Source organism: Oryctolagus cuniculus, chromosome 6 (genome assembly GCF_051225735.1).
Source record: "Oryctolagus cuniculus isolate XC-2025 breed Fujian yellow rabbit chromosome 6, ASM5122573v1, whole genome shotgun sequence".
Taxonomy (NCBI): Eukaryota; Metazoa; Chordata; class Mammalia; order Lagomorpha; family Leporidae; genus Oryctolagus; species Oryctolagus cuniculus.
In genome coordinates, this window is record NC_142872.1 from 61063139 (window position 1) to 61079326 (window position 16188).

The 16188-nt window shown below is 51.7% G+C and overlaps 1 protein-coding gene across 5 annotated transcripts in view; it reads left to right on the plus strand.

Annotated features, from left to right (window-relative positions):
- Positions 1-16188, plus strand: part of BNIP1 (BCL2 interacting protein 1) — a 36714-nt gene that overhangs the window by 12628 nt on the left and 7898 nt on the right. Inside the window, exons 5-7 of one of the 5 annotated variants that reach the window (XR_516449.5) lie at positions 1922-2040; positions 4402-4748; positions 6324-7717. Coding sequence is in view for 2 of the 5 variants with exons in the window: in XM_002710383.6 (XP_002710429.1) it covers positions 1922-2040; positions 4402-4598 (316 nt within the window). In the remaining 3 variants the exon portion in view is untranslated. Of the gene's footprint in view, positions 1-1921; positions 2041-4401; positions 5019-6323; positions 7718-16188 lie in introns of those variants that run through there. The other 4 variants (XR_516447.5, XM_002710383.6, XR_016236462.1 and 1 more) reach the window with 4 other exon arrangements.

Sequence of the window (16188 nt, forward strand, 5' to 3'; positions counted from 1 at the left end):
GGTTTGAAAGAAGTAAATGCTTATTTGTAATAAATTGGTAAGATAAAAGTATGACCTACAAAATGGAAATAAGCTATTGTTACTAATGAACATTCTGGAATATTGCCTCCTCCCATTATATTTTCTTTCATATTTATAAAATCATACTCTATGTAAAATTTAGTATCTTTAAAAATATATATTTATTTATTTATTTGAGAACTCCCTATCCACTGGTTCGTTCCTGAAATGACTGATGGTAAGGACTGTGCCAGGCCAAAGCCAGAAGCTGGGAACTCAGTCCAGGTCTCCCATGTGAGTAGCAGGGACCTAAGTACTTGAGCTATCACCTGCTGCCTTCCAGGGCATGCATTAGCAGGAAGCTGGATTCAGGAGTGGAGTGGGGATCTGAACCCAGGCACTCCAATATGGGATACAGGCATCTTAACCCCTTGACCAAATACTGGCCCTTAATATTTAGTATCTTCTTCATTTAATATTATAGCAGAAAGACTTGCTTATTTTTTTAAAAGATTTATTCATTTATTTATTTGAAAGTCAGAGTTACACAGAGAGAGGAGAGGCAGAGAGAGAGAGAGAGAGAGAGGTCTTCCATCGGATGGTTCACTCCCCAAATGGCCGCAATGGCCGGAGCTGTGCCGATCCGAAGCCAGGAGCCAGGAGCTTCTTCCGGTTCTCCCACATGGGTGCAGGGGCCCAAGGACTTGGGCCATCCTCCATTGCTTTCCCGGGCCCTGACTTGCTTTTTTTTTTTTTTTTTTTTTTTGACAGAGTGGACAGTGAGAGAGAGAGACAGAGAGAAAGGTCTTCCTTTGCCATTGGTTCACCCTCCAGTGGCCGCCGCGGCCGGTGCGCTGCGACCGGCGCACTGCGCTGATCCGATGGCAGGAGCCAGGTACTTATCCTGGTCTCCCATGGGGTGCAGGGCCCAAGGACTTGGGCCATCCTCCACTGCACTCCCGGGCCACAGCAGAGAGCTGGCCTGGAAGAGGGGCAACTGGGACAGAATCCGGCGCCCCGACTGGGACTAGAACCCGGTGTTCTGGCGCCGCAAGGCGGAGGATTAGCCTAGTGAGCCGCGGTGTCGGCAACTTGCTTATTTTTAAAAAAATGTTTAAACCTAATTTGAATAGTCTATAGTATCCTATTGTATTAACCAATCCCCTGTTACATGTTTACATTTCTAGCTTTTTGTTCTTATGAATAATACCCTGGGGTGTATCTGAGAACATAAGGCTTTCTCCACATTTTAGAAATGCCCTTTGAAGAAACTCCTAGGGCTGAGATGATCGAGTCAAAGGAGTGACCATCTCTAAGGCTCCCGGTACACGCGAGCAAGTTCTTTTCAGAAGGCAGCCCAGGCCGGCGCCGTGGCTCACTAGGCTAATCCTCCGCCTAGCAGCGCCGGCACACCGGGTTCTAGTCCCGGTTGGGGCGCCGGATTCTGTCCCGGTTGCCCCTCTTCCAGGCCAGCTCTCTGCTGTGGCCAGGGAGTGCAGTGGAGGATGGCCCAGGTGCTTGGGCCCTGCACCCCATGGGAGACCAGGAAAAGCACCTGGCTCCTGGCTCCTGCCATCGGATCAGCGCGGTGCGCCGGCCGCAGCGCACCAGCCGCGGCGGCCATTGGAGGGTGAACCAACGGCAAAGGAAGACCTTTCTCTCTCTCTCTCTCACTGTCCACTCTGCCTGTCAAAAAAATAAAAAAATAAAAAATAAATAAAAAAAAAAAAGAAGGCAGCCCAGTTTATGTTCTTCCAGTCTACAAGATGGTGGTCTCTGCACCCCCTGGCTGGCACTGACTGATAGTTTAAGGCGTAGTTGCTCATTTGATCAGTAAAAAATAGGGTTTCATTTGAACATGAGACTTGCTTGCTGCGAGGCTTTTGTTGACATTTGTCCTCCTTCTCCTTGTGACTTTTAGGAAAACCACCAAGGAGAGCCTGGCCCAGACGTCCAGCGCCATCACCGAGAGCCTCATGGGCATCAGCAAGATGATGTCCCAGCAGGTCCAGCAGAGTGAGGAAACCATGCATACCCTAGGTAAAGCTGGGCCCAGAGTAAGAGGCTTCTCCCAGAGACACTGACCCCACAGCCCCTGCCCGGCCAGCTGCACCCCAGGCTCCTGCCCCTCTGCCGCAGCAGCTTCCTCACCGCGGTGGTGAGGTGCCGCTTTATTTCTCTTTCCAGTTACAACAGTTTAGGAGCCCCCCACACCCCATGGATGCCCCTGCAGTGGAAGAGTTCCCTGGGGCTCTGTGTACAACAGAGACCCCCAGCCCTGTCCTGGAGCAAGGGTATCAGCAGGGCTTGGCTGAGGTCTGGTTTTCAGTGAGGACAATGAGGACTTTATGGCTAGGCAGGTGTAGGAATTGTTGCCCAAGAGATGTTTTGTGTAAAGGCCACTGGCTGGCCTGCTAGGAACACTGGAGGCTTCTCTGAGATCCTTCCAGACAGGGAAACAGAAAAACAGCTAACTCCTTGACTCCCATCTGAACGTTTCACAGAGACTGAAGAGGAGAGCAGGGCGTCGAGAATCCCAGTCAGCAGTGCCCGGCTCCGTTCTGCCCTCCCCTCCCTGCTCCTCCCCCTCGGAGATTGTTGTCACCAAACCCCAGACATCATCTCTGGCCCTCAGTGTCTGTGAAAGAAAAAGGCCTCTTTGAGTTGGGGAGGGGGGCCACAAAATAAAATACCCCAGAACTGCAGTACCATTATGACCCCTAAAAATGATCTGTAATTTGGAACTCATTCTCTTTTTTTTTTTTTTTTTTTAAGAATTTATCTTATTTATGTTGAAAGAGTTATAGAGAGGGAGAGTCAGAGAGAGAGATCGATCTTCCATCCAGTGGTTTACTCCCCAGATGGCTACAATGGCCAGAGTTAGGCCAGGTTGAAGCCAGGAGCCAGGAGCTTCTTCTGGATCTCCCATGTGGGTAGCAGGGACCCAAACATTTGGACCATCTTCTGCTGCTTTACCCAGGCTATTAACAGGGAACTGGGTGGGAAGTGAAGCAGCTGGAACTCAAACCAGCACCCATATGGATGCTGGCATCACAGGTAGTGGCTTTACCCGCAGTGCCACAACTCTGGTCCTAAGGAACTCTTTATTTTCAGTGCATCATTGAAACAGGAAGAAGCTAAAGCACAGCAAGCAAGTAACCCAGGGTCACACCTTGTGTTTGAAACTTGGCTTGGGGGCTGGCGCTGTGGCTCACTTCGCTAATCCTCCGCCTGCAGCACTGGTATCTCATATGGGCGCCGGGTTCTAGTCCCGGTTGCTCCTCTTCCAGTCCAGCTCTCTGCTGTGGCCTGGGAGGGCAGTGGAGGATGGCCCAAGTGCCTGGGCCCCTACACCTGCTTGGGAGACCAGGAGGAAGCCCCTGGATCTGGCTTTGGATCAGCGTAGCTCCAACTGTAGCGGCCTTTTGGGGGTGAACCAATGGAAGGAAGACCTTTCTCTCTGTCTCTCTCTCTCTCTCACTGTCTAACTCTACCTGTCAAATAAATTAAAAAAAAAAAAAAAAAAAGAAAGAAAGAAACTTGGCTCAAAACCAGCAGTCACTTCCTCCAGCATGCTCCATGGGCACGGCCTGTGTCTTAAGAGACCCTGGAGAAAGTGAGAGGCTGGAGACAATTTGGCTTTTGAGTCTCAGGTGTTTATGCTACACAAAGGGTAACAGGATACCCCTCATGCTGATGGTTTCTGGGGTGTTGAGAGGGCCCCCTAGTGTGAAGGTTGTTCTTGGGTGCATTTGGTAGAGGAGAAAGCCATTGACAGAAAAGTGCAGGTCTTAATCCTTGCCTGGACTTAAAAGCTTGTTAGGACCACAACTTAAAAAAGCCTATTGAGGATGTGGTGTCTGGGATTTGCTGCAATATTGCAGGAGTTGGGGGCATTGAGTGGGGGTCAGGAGGGAACAGGATTGCCTGGCAGTTCTTGGGTGTGGGGGAAGGGTATGTTGCATTTCAGGGCACTGTTCTGTCTTTTGTGATAGCTCAAAATCCAAAGTATAAAAACAAAAGTCTGTTGATGGTTTTTCCTTATCAAGTTCTGGCTCATGTTGGTTTGGGGAATGGAAGTGGGTAGGGTGGCTGGTGGGTATTGGTTTCAGAGAGCTGAGGCGGGTGATGAGGTAGGCACCCGCTGCTCCCTGTCTCCCTACTGAGGACTCCTTCCAAGCTGTCTGCAAGCCCCTCCTCTGCTGCTGGATGGGGCCTGGGGAAGAGCATGTCCTCGTTAGGTACTTGTCCTCTGTGCTCATGGCAATGGCCTCCATTCTGGCTCAGAGGAACCGGCTGCAGAGCTGTGTTGTCTTACTGGCCCCTAAGAGCAGCAGAGCAGGCTCTTTGGCTTAGGTGCTGTGCAGTCTTGAATCAGACTCCCTCCTTCTTCTGTTTCAGTCAACTCTTCACGAACCATCCTAGATGCAAATGAAGAATTCAAGTCCATGTCGGGGACCATCCAGCTGGGCCGGAAGCTCATCACCAAGTACAACCGCCGGGAGCTGACAGACAAGCTGCTCATCTTCCTTGCCCTGGCCCTTTTCCTCGCCACAGTCCTCTATATTGTGAAAAAGCGGCTCTTCCCCTTTCTGTGAGGTTGAGGGCCGCCAGCTCTGGCCCCTAAGCTCCTGTTTCAGGATCCATCCAGGCTTCTGAGCTCCAGCCCAGGCTGCCAAACTGAGCCACCCCAGCCAGCTGCCTGGCTGCTCAGCAGGTCTGATGAAGAGGCAGCACGTCGGCTTTCTGTAAGTGGCTTGTCCTGTGGCAGGGGCATCCTATCACTACAAGGCCATCCTCGGATGCCTGTGGGACACAGGCACTCCCTGCTCACTGTGCTGTCGTGACTGTGGGTGGCTGCCTCATGGCGTTTAAGATCCCAGCTTTGGGACTTGAGGCTCCTCTCTCCCTTTCCCTGCCAGGGCCTTCAAGGCTGGATCTGGTGGAGAGAAGAGGTGACAAAAAGGATGAGAAAACTCATTCCTGTTCCATAAGTAAACGTTGACTATTTAATAGGACGTCATGCGTTTGGTGTTAGAAGGTCTCCTTCTGGGGATCTGTGTGGCTCTTTTCCTGATAGCCAGGTTTCTAGGGTGTGAACTTGGGTTGTTTATTCATTCAGCAGAGAGTGACTAAGCAGCTGCCACATGTGGTGTGATGCAGAGACACTGCTGAGCACCACACGTGCACCAGCAGGCCTGGCCCTTCCCTCCAGCAGCAGCAGAAATAAGGTGGGTGCGGGCTCTGGGGAAGGCAGGCAGCCCTGCGGGAGGAGCCTCAGCCTGCGTCTGGACTCTGCCCTCTAGCACGGCAGCCTGGTGGGGCCCAGAGCGTGCAGTGACAAAGGACCCATGCCTTTCTCTCTGGAGTCCAGACTAAGTGTAACCACGGAGGGAGAAGCTAAGGCCAGAGGGATTGGGCCCAAGCTAGGCCTGCCCTGGTCATGTTGGTATTCCTTGTGTTACAGGCCTGGCTGCCTTTGCACTTGAAATCCCAGCCTCCCCCACTATTTATAGCCCCAGGGGACCTGGCAGGGCGATGTGGAGGCAGAAGGGAAAGTGGAAAGAACAAACTCAGATCCCTGGCTCAGACACTTGGTTTTGAGTGTTTGCTCTACTGCTAAGGGACCACATGACCGTAAACAAGTTATTTTATATAGCCGAGCCTCAGTTTCCCCATCTGTACAGTGGCGGTAATATCCGCCTTCTTAGAGGCAATCTGAGAGTCAAAAGGAGATGAAATAACAAGTGCAGCTTCCTTTTGACTGGGCTCGCCTTGGGCTTCCCAAGTGCTGCCACCCCCAGGCTCTGGCCCCTGAGGTTTCTTGCGACATAGTCATGGGCTTCCAGAAGGCAGCGGCAGTTCTGCGTTAAACCTTTTTGAGCAGGATCTGGAGTTAAGGCCTCAGTTATGAAGGGACGGATCATCAAGGGACCAAGTTGAGACTGGTTGCATGCCCCAGACAAGCCTTATAAGTAGGTTCTGAGTTGGTGTGTGTGTGTGGACACACATTTTCTATGTATCATCCTTAAACAATCCAGGCCCCAGAAGACACGCGTGCAAATTATGTGAGCATGTGTCTTATTTATAGTCCAATTAAAGCCAAGAATAAAGCGCAGATGGGAAATTCCCCCTCGGATTCCAGCTGTAAGTGCAGCAGATGGATGTTATCACATTAGGATTTTCTTGTCTTAACATTTTTCTTTACTGTTTCCCACTAATCGTCAACATCCTCTTCACAATATGGAAATGTGTGAGCTCTGTTCTCCCTACAGATTCTCCCTTTGACATTTTATTCCTCTTTTACTTGCCTTCTGAAACAGAGTTGGATTTGACCCATTTTGAAATGTTGAAAACCTATGAAGAGGCCTTCAAAAATTTAATGGAAATCCATACTGTGGAAAACCTACACGTGGAGTTCAAAATGCCTGCACCAAAGCAAACTTACCTTTTGGTTCCATTATTCTGTGAAGTTTCTGAAGTCCCTTCATTCTGGCAACCCTGGTCAGCCCCTAGGTTTAAGCCCTCCCACTCTGTTGGCTGTGTAAGAAGCTGCCCTCCCACAGTCAACCATCAGAGGGCAGTATCCACATTTGCTCTGCCATCTGGTAGTGGGGTGATTGTCTCTCTCCATTTGAAATGTTCTACTGGACTTTTAGAAACAGATGACAAATTTTTTTTCAAAAGCCATATGAATGTACAATGCTTAGCTATATCTTGTTTTTGAAATCTGTTTCATAAGTGGCCGTAATTTTCACTGTTAATCAGTGAGGCAAGTTCATGAGCTGTGTTGTGGTTAGTTGACAGTCAAGGAATTGAAAGATTCCCTGAGATGGTTCATTCAAGATATATTTACTGAGCACTTACTGTATACCAAGCACTTGTGTTAGGGATGCACGGTAAATAAAAACAGATGCCCCAGGCCGTTGCCACGGCTCACTAGGCTAATCCTCCGCCTTGTGGCGCCGGCACACCTGGTTCTAGTCCCGGTTGGGGCGCCGGATTCTGTCCCGGTTGCCCCTCTTCCAGGCCAGCTCTCTGCTGTGGCCAGGGAGTGCAGTGGAGGATGGCCCAAGTGCTTGGGCCCTGCACCCCATGGGAGACCAGGATAAGTACCTGGCTCCTGGCTTTGGATCAGCGCAGTGCGCCAGCCGCAGCCGCGGTGGCCATTGGAGGGTGAACCAATGGCAAAGGAAGACCTTTCTCTCTGTCTCTCTCTCTCACTGTCCACTCAGCCTGTCAAAAACAAACAAACAAACAAAAACAGATGCCCCATGTCAGGGAGCTGCAGTCATTCATTATGTAAGGTAATAGTGGCCTGGGGAGAAGCAGAGTAGTCAATGTTGGCCTCACTGGGGTGAGATCTGAGTAAAGGCTGGAGGCACTGGGGCTGGTGTTGTGGAGCAGTGGGTTAAGCTGCTGCTTATGACTCTAGCACTCTGTGTATGAGCACTGCTTCAAGTCCCAGCTGCTCTGCTTCCAGTCCGGCTCCCTGCTGGTTCACCTGGGAGGCAGCAGATGGTGGCCCAAGTGTTTGGGTCCCTGCCACCCCCTGGGAGATGTGGATGGAGTTCCAGGCTTCTGACTGGGCCTGGCCCAGCCCCTGGCTGTTATGGCCATTTGGGGAGTAAACCAGTAGTTGAAGATCTCTTGTTGCTGTCTCTTTTTCTCTTCCTGTCACTCTTTCAAATAAATAAATCTTTTATTTAAAAAAAAATTAAGGAGTTCTGCACAAAACAAACATAACAAAAAAGACAGGAGGCAGGCAACTGAGCCACGTGCAGGTGAGGGCAGAGGTTCCACAAGGAGGGAGCGGCCACGCAGAGGCCGAGCAGGTCCATGCAGGTGGCGGAGCTGAGGGACAGCAAGGAAGCCAGCATGGCAGGGCGTGGCAGGAGCAGAGCGTGAGGTCTCCATGCCGCCCGCCGCTCAGCAGTTCTTCCAGGGCGTCCCGGGCTGTGTGAAACCACGCTCTCTTGTGTTTCCTTTCACTTCTCGGCAGCGCCTCCCTCTGTTCATCTTCTCAGCCTTAAATGCTGCTCAGATCCTGTTCCCTCCCCTCCCTTCGTGTATTCTCTCAAAGCCAAGGTCTTCCATGACTCCAGCTTCAGTGGTCCCCGAGTTCTGTCAGCAGTGCCCACTTCTCAGGGGAGCGCTGACCCCAGGATCATCATCATCACCCCAGAGACTCTCAGGCCCTCCACCTGCGTGCATGGCCGACACCCGCCCCACAGCAGGCCCTTCTCCAGGCTGCACTTCCATTTCCCCTTCTGGGGTCTGCTGGGGCTCGGGGCATACCACCCCAGAATATGTCTGTGGGAGACCAGAATATGCCACCCCAACATCTTCTCTGGCATATCCTGGGCTGGTTTTTCCGAGAAACCCAGATACTGGAGTAGTTCTGAAAAGCTTTATTTAGAGACATTTTGTAGAGAAGGGACATTACATTAGCAGAGGACCTGGGTCAAGAGGAGGGCAGCCCCTGACTCAGGGGAGAAGGACCTCCCCTGTGTGGGAGACCTCCTCAGCTCCCCACTGCCCCCCTACAGCTGTCACCACTGTCCCCAGGAGCCCACAGCCCCTGTTCTTGTCTGTAGCTCAGACTGCCCTGTGAGCTTCCATCACTAACCCTTCTTGTCTCCGGCTTGTGGGGCTTTCCATGTGCTTCAGCACATATCTAAGTGCAGGTTTTCTCTGGTTAACCTGGTTTATGGCCATTTAATCTGTTGCCTAGACAAAGCCCCTCAGAAAGGTGGGTGGAAGGCGTGTTTTATTCTCCTGCAGACCCCTCTCCCATGGAACCTTGTTCCCCCAAACCAGAGATGAGACTACTCAGCAGTGCCTGGAAATGACGTTTGCAGGAGCTGGCAACAGGACGCCGTGTTGGTGAATTTAGCTCTCCCTCACCCCGTGCCCCACTGAAGGCAGTTTGGCAGGGTAACTCAATATGGAGAGGAAGGAAAAGATAGTAAAACAAGTTCTATTTTCTTCCCGGCCTAATGGTGGTCTTCTCTCAGGCCCCTCCACCGAGTAGGCCCAAGCTGTGTTTCTTCCCCAAGCAAGGGCAGAATAAAAATAGCTGAGGCTAATCTAAGAGATAGCAGACAGGAGTCTCAGCAGTGCTGTCAGGAATGACGGCCTGCAGCCTGGGGTGAGGGGAGGGTGGGTGTTATCACCCCCAATGTCCCTTCAGTCCCCAACAGCAAGCCCAGGCGACACACCAAGAGCCCTGGGGACCGTGGCCATGGGCATGGTGTTGATCAGTCTGTATCTTTAATGGGCTACCGTGCAGCAATTAAAATGCAGCCTTTGGTGGCAGAGGCCTGGGTTCTGACTGTCCTCTTCTCCATCATTGTCTCCTGTCTGCAGCACAGGGACAGCCAACGGCAAGGGCACTGGGAGGAACAGAGCACAAGAGGCTAGGCAGGTAGAGACTCCCGCGTCCCACCTTGGAGTGCCTGGGTTCCGTCCTTCTCCCCAGGTCCTGAGTCCAGCTCCCTGCTGGGGTGGACCCCGAGAGGTAGCTGTGATAGCTCGAGTAAGTGGTTCCTGCCACCTACACGGGAGACCTGGATTGGCTTCTCAGCCTGACTGCAGCCATTGCAGGCGTTTGCAAAGTGAGCTGGCTGGCGGAAGTTCTCTTTTGTCTCTCTGCCTCTCAAATACATTTTTAAAAGAAAAGGACTAAACCTAGACCAAGAACACGTAAGGCGCCTCTCACACAGTAACCCCAATAGCTGCCACGCTCATTCCCAAACAAAAGTTGAGTGGCCTCATTCCCCTTTCTCTTTTGGGCTTAACTTCAGGAAAACAGTGCTTAAGATGAGAAGAGGCTGCTGGGCTTGGCAAGGAAACAGAAACCCAGGCTGCACTTTCTCAAACGGCTGAGAGCTGAGGGTAGGGCAGAGCAGGCCCTGGCCAACGGCCCTCCTTCCCAGTCCACAAGAAAAGCAAATGGGTCACATTAGCTCAGTGTGAAATGTTGTCTTTCCTATTATTTTTAAATCATTATTTTCTCCCTCCTTCCCCGGAAATCTTTTGAAAGGAAGAGTGACACACAGAGAGAGAGGGAGAATCAGAGAGATCTTCTGTCTGCTGGTTCACTCCCTAAATGACCACGAAGGCTGGGATTGGGCCAGGTGACAGGGTCCAAAGTAATTGGGCCATCATCTGTTGCCTTTCCAAGGGCATCAGCAGGGAGCTGTATCAGAAGTGGAGCAGCCAGAACTTGAACCAGCCCAGCATCTATAGGAGGAGGCCTGTGTTGGCAAGTAGCAGCTTAACCCACTACGACACAACACCCGCCCCTCCCCTGCCATCTTGTTTGATGGACAAGAGTTCTCCTCAGTGAAATGAATCCAGAGCAGCAAATGACTAGAGGCTGCAAAACGAGCAAGGGGCAAATCAGGCTTCTAAAAATATTTATTTATTTAATTCTTTTTTGGACAGGCAGAGTTAGTGAGAGAGACAGAGAGAAAGGTCTTCCTTTTCTGTTGGTTCACCCCCAAAATGGCCGCTACGGCCGGTGCTCTGTGGCTGGCGCGATGCGCCAATCCGAAGCCAGGAACCAGGTGCTTCCTCCTGGTCTCCCATGCAGGTGCAAGGCCCGAGCTCTTAGGCCATCCTTCACTGCCTTCTCGGGCCACAGCAGAGAGCTGGCCTGGAAGAGGAGCAACTGGGACAGAATCCGGCGCCCCAGTCGGGACTAGAACCCGGGGTGCTGGCACCGCAGGCGGAGGATTAGCCAAGTGAGCTGCAGCGCCAGCCAATTTATTTAATTTTAATTTGAGAGAGAGAGGTGACAGAGAGCTCCCCTCTGCTGGTTTATTCCCCAGATGCTCACAACAACTGGGGTTGAACCAGGACAAAGCCAGGAGCTAGGAACTCCATCCAGGTCTTCCATGTAGGTGACAGGGACCCAACTACTTGGGCCACCTCCTGCTGCCTCCCAGGGAGCACAGTCACAGGAAGCAGGATTGGAAGTGGAGGAGCCAGGACTCCAGTGTAGGATTCAGGCATCTCAAGTGCTGTGCCAGACACTTGCTGTGGCCTGTCACTTTTAAGCTAGTTGCTGGACTGATAGGAAAGACAAGACTGCTCACGGCAGGAGTTTCTATCTCTACGAAGGGTGCTCCTGGTTTGCGTGGTCTGGCTCTTCTGAGCCCATGATGGATTAGAGGACAGGGTAGCAGGGGCTGCTAGGCTGCAGGGCCCTTAGCTGCCTTCCTGAATGCCCTCCTTCCCTACGCCTGCCCCACTGCCTTCCTGTGTGTGTCCTGCAGCCAGTCTCCACGCTGGGCCCGGAAGACCCAAGAGTAAGCTTGCTGCAGCCTCACAAATGAGCCTGTCAGGAGACCATCCCAGAGCCAGCAGACACACCCAAGAGTGGCCCAGGGCCCCTGGGAAGCCCAATGCTGTGATTCCTCTAGACCACCTAGAAGCAGCAGTTGGCAACACTTGGCGTGACGTTGAAGTTCGGAGTGTTAAGTTCGGGATGGGATCCTGATGCGGATACAGTTACCCAGTGTTCACTGTGCGCCTCTCACCGTGTGTCCCACTCAAGCAGGAGGTGGGTGGCAGTGTTGCAGCAGAAACAGTCGGGGCCCAGAAAGAAGCCCAGGCAGGTTCACACAGGCAGTCGCCAGGTGGACCTGGGCTTCAGATCCAGGTCGTGGGGCTCCAGGGTCTCTGGAATCCTCTCCATGGCAGGAATGAGAGAGGCCAAGGAAGCTGGGGCTGAGAGGTGAGGGATGGCAGGCGGGCATGGGCGGGCACTAGAAGGACTGGTTCCTGTCCCTGCGTAGGGCAGTGACAGAGCAGAAGGGAGGAGGGAGTTGGAGGGTGGGGTGGTGCCTGAGCGCCACATAAGCAAAGGAAGGAATTCACTGGCTCATGTAGTAGAACAATCCAGGCACCTTGCTCTCCAAGGCCTCAAAAGCGTGAGCACAGAATCACCATATGATCCAGCCATTGCACTTTGGGTACAGACCTAAAAGAACTGAGAGCAGAAACTAGAACAGATCTTTGTACCCCTCTCTATATAGGATTATTCACAACAGCTAAAAGTGACCATATAGTGACTGAAGGGTGAGCAGAATAACAAAATGAGGTGTAGTCATATGATAGAATAATCGTCATCCTTCACAAAGGAGCAGTGGGCTTTTCTGAAAAAAGAAAGAAAGAAAGAAAGAAAGAAAGAGAGAGAGAGAGAGAGAGAGAGAGAGAGAGAAAGAAAGAAAGAAAGAAAGATAGATTCCAATACATGCTATACTGTGGGTAAACATTCAAAACTTTATGCTAAGTGAAATAATCCACAAAGGGGCAAATATTATTTAATTCCATTGACATAAGTGCCTGGAATAGTTAAATGCATAGCGAGAGAAAGTAGGATAGAAATTACTGGGACTGCAGAGAGCAGAGAATGAGGAGTCAGTGTTTCTTGGACATCGATTCTCTCAGTTTGGGCTGGAGATGGTTGGTAGTGCTGATGGCGCAATGTTGAATGTCCTTAATTAATGCCACTTGGTAATGACTGAAATGAACACTCTGACAGCTGCCATTGGTTCTGATTTCCAGTTTGCCGCACAATCCCAGAACCTGCCTCTGTCAGAGCTTCCTCATGGCCCCGGCACCAGCCAGGCTATGGCCACCTGACCCAGGAGTCTGGCTTCTGCTCCCCTACTCTCTGTTCCACCAGCTGTAGGCGTGGTTGCTGCTCTCTGTATCCACCCCCCACCCCATCCTTGTGGCACCTCAGGACTCACTTTAGGTTTGCCTTTTAAATTCTTCAGTGTTTGGTTAACCTGCTCCCTGTATGAAATTATGAAATTCCACTGGGATGGGTGTTTGGCTTAGAGGTTGGGATACCAATTAAAACACCTAAATCCTATATTGGAGCGAGTGCCTGGGTTCAGCACCTGGCTCTGGCTCCTGACTCCAGCTTCCTGCTAATGCAGACCCTAGGAGGCAGTGGTGATGGCTCAAGTAGTTGGGTTCCTGCCTCCCACAAGAGAGATCTGGATTGAATTCCAAGCTGTTGCTGACATTTAGGAAGTAAACAGGTAGATGGAAAATTTCTATCTTTCCTGCCTCTCAGATTAATACACCAAATTCTAATGGGGAAAAACAAATATCATGTTATGTATATTTTACTACTACAGGAATTTTTTTAAAAGATTATTTATTTGAAAGAGTTACACAGAGGGGAAGGAGAGACAGAGAGAGAGAGAGGTCTTCCATCCACTGGTTCACTCCCCAACTGGCCAGAGCTAGGCCAATTCGAAGCCAGGAGTGGGTGCAGGGGCCCAGGGAGTTGGGCCATCTTCCACTGCTTTCCTGGGCCATAGCAGAGAGCTGAATTGGAAGTGGAGCAGCCAGGATTCAAACCACTGTCCATATGAGATGCCGGCTTTATCCACTATGCCACAGCGCCAACTCCCATGGAAATTTTTAAAGTGGGAGGGATTTCCTGGGGCCAGTAGTCCAGGATGCCTGGGCCATGCTGAGGACAGCCTCCTGGTCTCAGGTGCACAGCCCCGGACTCTGCCACCTACTGTGGCCCTGCTCTGCTCCAGCATAAGCAGCTTCTTGCCAGCCACTTGCAGCTCTGGGACTTCGGGTGGAAAGGCACTGTCCCCCCAGAGCCAGCAGGAAAGCCCAGGCAGGCAAGGGGCGCCCAGTGCAGACGCTGGACACCCCAAAGTGAGCTCCAAACCCCCCTCAGCCCCTGTACCGTCTCCAGAAGGAGCTTTCCTTTGTCCCTCCCTGTCCCTACTGCTTTCATGGGACCTCAGTGGCTTAGCCTTAGGCTAACCTCAGAAACCTTCCCTGGCCCCAACCCCGGGCTTGAGGTGTATTCCTGGAACTGAGGTCGGGGACAGGGAGGAGGAGAACAATGGGCTGGGTGTGGTCATTGGCAGAGGAAGGCTGGGGACCTCCAGTGTCACCAGGGGAGGTGTCAGTTTACCTCTAAGCCCTGCCAGGGGGTCCGTTGTCTTGGTCTCCCTTTCCCAAGGTGACAGACAGCCTTCCTCCAGTGTCCCCAGTGAAGGCCTAGGCAGAGCCAAGGATGGGGGGTGGGGGTGGGAACAGTGGGGTGGGGGCAGATGGATGGAGGGGAGCTGAGCACCAGCTGAGCATCGCCCGGGTTCTAAGGTTCTTGGGAATTTGGGTTCAAGAAACACTGTGTCACTCTGAGATCCTTTAACAAGAAGTTTCCAAATTCTCAGTTTCTTCCATCAAAAGTGGAGCCCGGGGCCGGCGCAGTGGCTCACTTGGTTAATCATCCGCCTATAGCGCCGGCATCCCATATGAGCGCCGGGTTCTAGTGCCAATTGCTCCTCTTCCAGTCCAGCTCTCTGCTGTGGCCAGGGAAGGCAGTGGAGGATGGGCCCCTGCACCCACATGGGAGACCAGGAGGAGGAACCTGGCTCCTGGCTCCGGATCGGGACAGCGGCCATGGTGGCCATTTGGGGGGTGAACCAACAGAAGGAAGACCTTTCTCTCTCTCTCTCTCTCTCTCTCTCTTTCTCTCTCTCACTGTCTATCTGTCAAATAAAAAAAAAAGTGGAGCCCAAGTCCTCTGATTTTCCACATGGGTTCACTTTCGTGACTTGTTTCGGACTCTAGACTGTGGTGGAGTCACACACACTGTGACACCTGAGACTCCCTGATAGGGCCTGTTGGAGCCACCTGGCGCTCTTCCTGGGAATACTTGCTGTTTGTTTTGTTTTTTAAGATTTACTTGAGAGACAGAGGCAGAGAGAAAGAGAAGTCTTTGATTTGCTGGTTCACTCCCTAGATGGCTGCAACGCTGGAGCTGTGCCAATCCAAAGCCAGAAGCCAGGAGCTTCCTGCAGGTCTCACATGGGGTGCAGGGGCCCAAACACTTGGGCCATCTTCTACAGCTTTTCCAGGCTGTAGCAGAGAGCTGGATCAGAAGTGGAGCAGCCAGGACTTGAACTGGTGCCCATATGGGATGCCGGTGCTGCAGGCAGCAGCTTTACCTGCTATGCCACAGCACTGGCCCCATACACTTGCTGTCTTTCACCCCAGCCACCACGCTGTGCTGTGCGGAGGCTCCAGCAACACCTACTGATGCTCTCTTGCCCAGCTGAGGTTCCAGTCAACAGCCTGCAGGCATCAAGTACCAGGCCTTCTACACAATTTCAGGGCCAGCCGCCAGGAGACTGCTCTGCATCAGAGACTCGAGGCAGGAAACTCCCAGCTGAGCCCAGCCAATCCCCAGAACCACAAGAGAGAGTACCAATAATGCCAGCAGACTTGGGGTGATTTGTTACTCAGCGCAAGATGCATATAGCATGCCGCCCTGCCTCTCTCGCGGTATACATTCCCTGGGTTGATTTTATCTTTATTGTATGAACATCAGGTTTGTTTTGATTATCAAAGTGAAACACGCTGATGTAGAATGAACCTAAGTGTTGGGGCTGGCGCTGTGGCTCACATGGTTAATCCTCCACCTGCAGCGCCGGCATCCAATATAGGCGCTGGGTTCTAGTCCCAGTTGCTCCTCTTCCAGTCGAGCTCTCTGCTGTGTGTTGGGAAGGCAGTGGAGGACGGCCCAGGTACTTGGGCCCCTGCACCCGCATGGGAGACCAGGAGGAAGCACCTGGCTCCTGGCTTTGGATCAGCGCAGCGTACCGGCCATGGCGGCTATTTGGTGGGTGAACCAACAGAAAAGGAAGACCTTTCTCTCTGTCCTCTCTCTCTCTCTCACTATCTGACTCTGCCTGTCAAATAAAGAAAAAAAAAAGGATATAGGAAGAAAGAAAAAAGATGATGTCTAACCTCTCTTTAAAAAAAAAAAAAAGAATGAACCTAAGTGTCCATCGATGAATGGATAAGGAAAATGTAGTACATATACACGATGGCATAATATTCAGTGATAAAATACATGAAATCTGTCATTTTCAGGAACTGGAGGTCATTGTGTTAAGCACAGAAGGGCTGCAAACTGCATGTTCTCACTTAGATGTAGACACTAAAATGTTGCTCTACAAGAAGCAGTGAATTAAGCAGTGGTTACCAGAGCCTGGCAGGGGTATGGGGAGGGGAAGGTGGGGGGAGGCGGGTTAATGAGTGCAGGGTTGTGGGGTAACTGTGATTGACAACAGTAATTGTCTGTTTCCAAATAGCTGGTAGAGAGGATCTTGAATGTTCCCAACACAA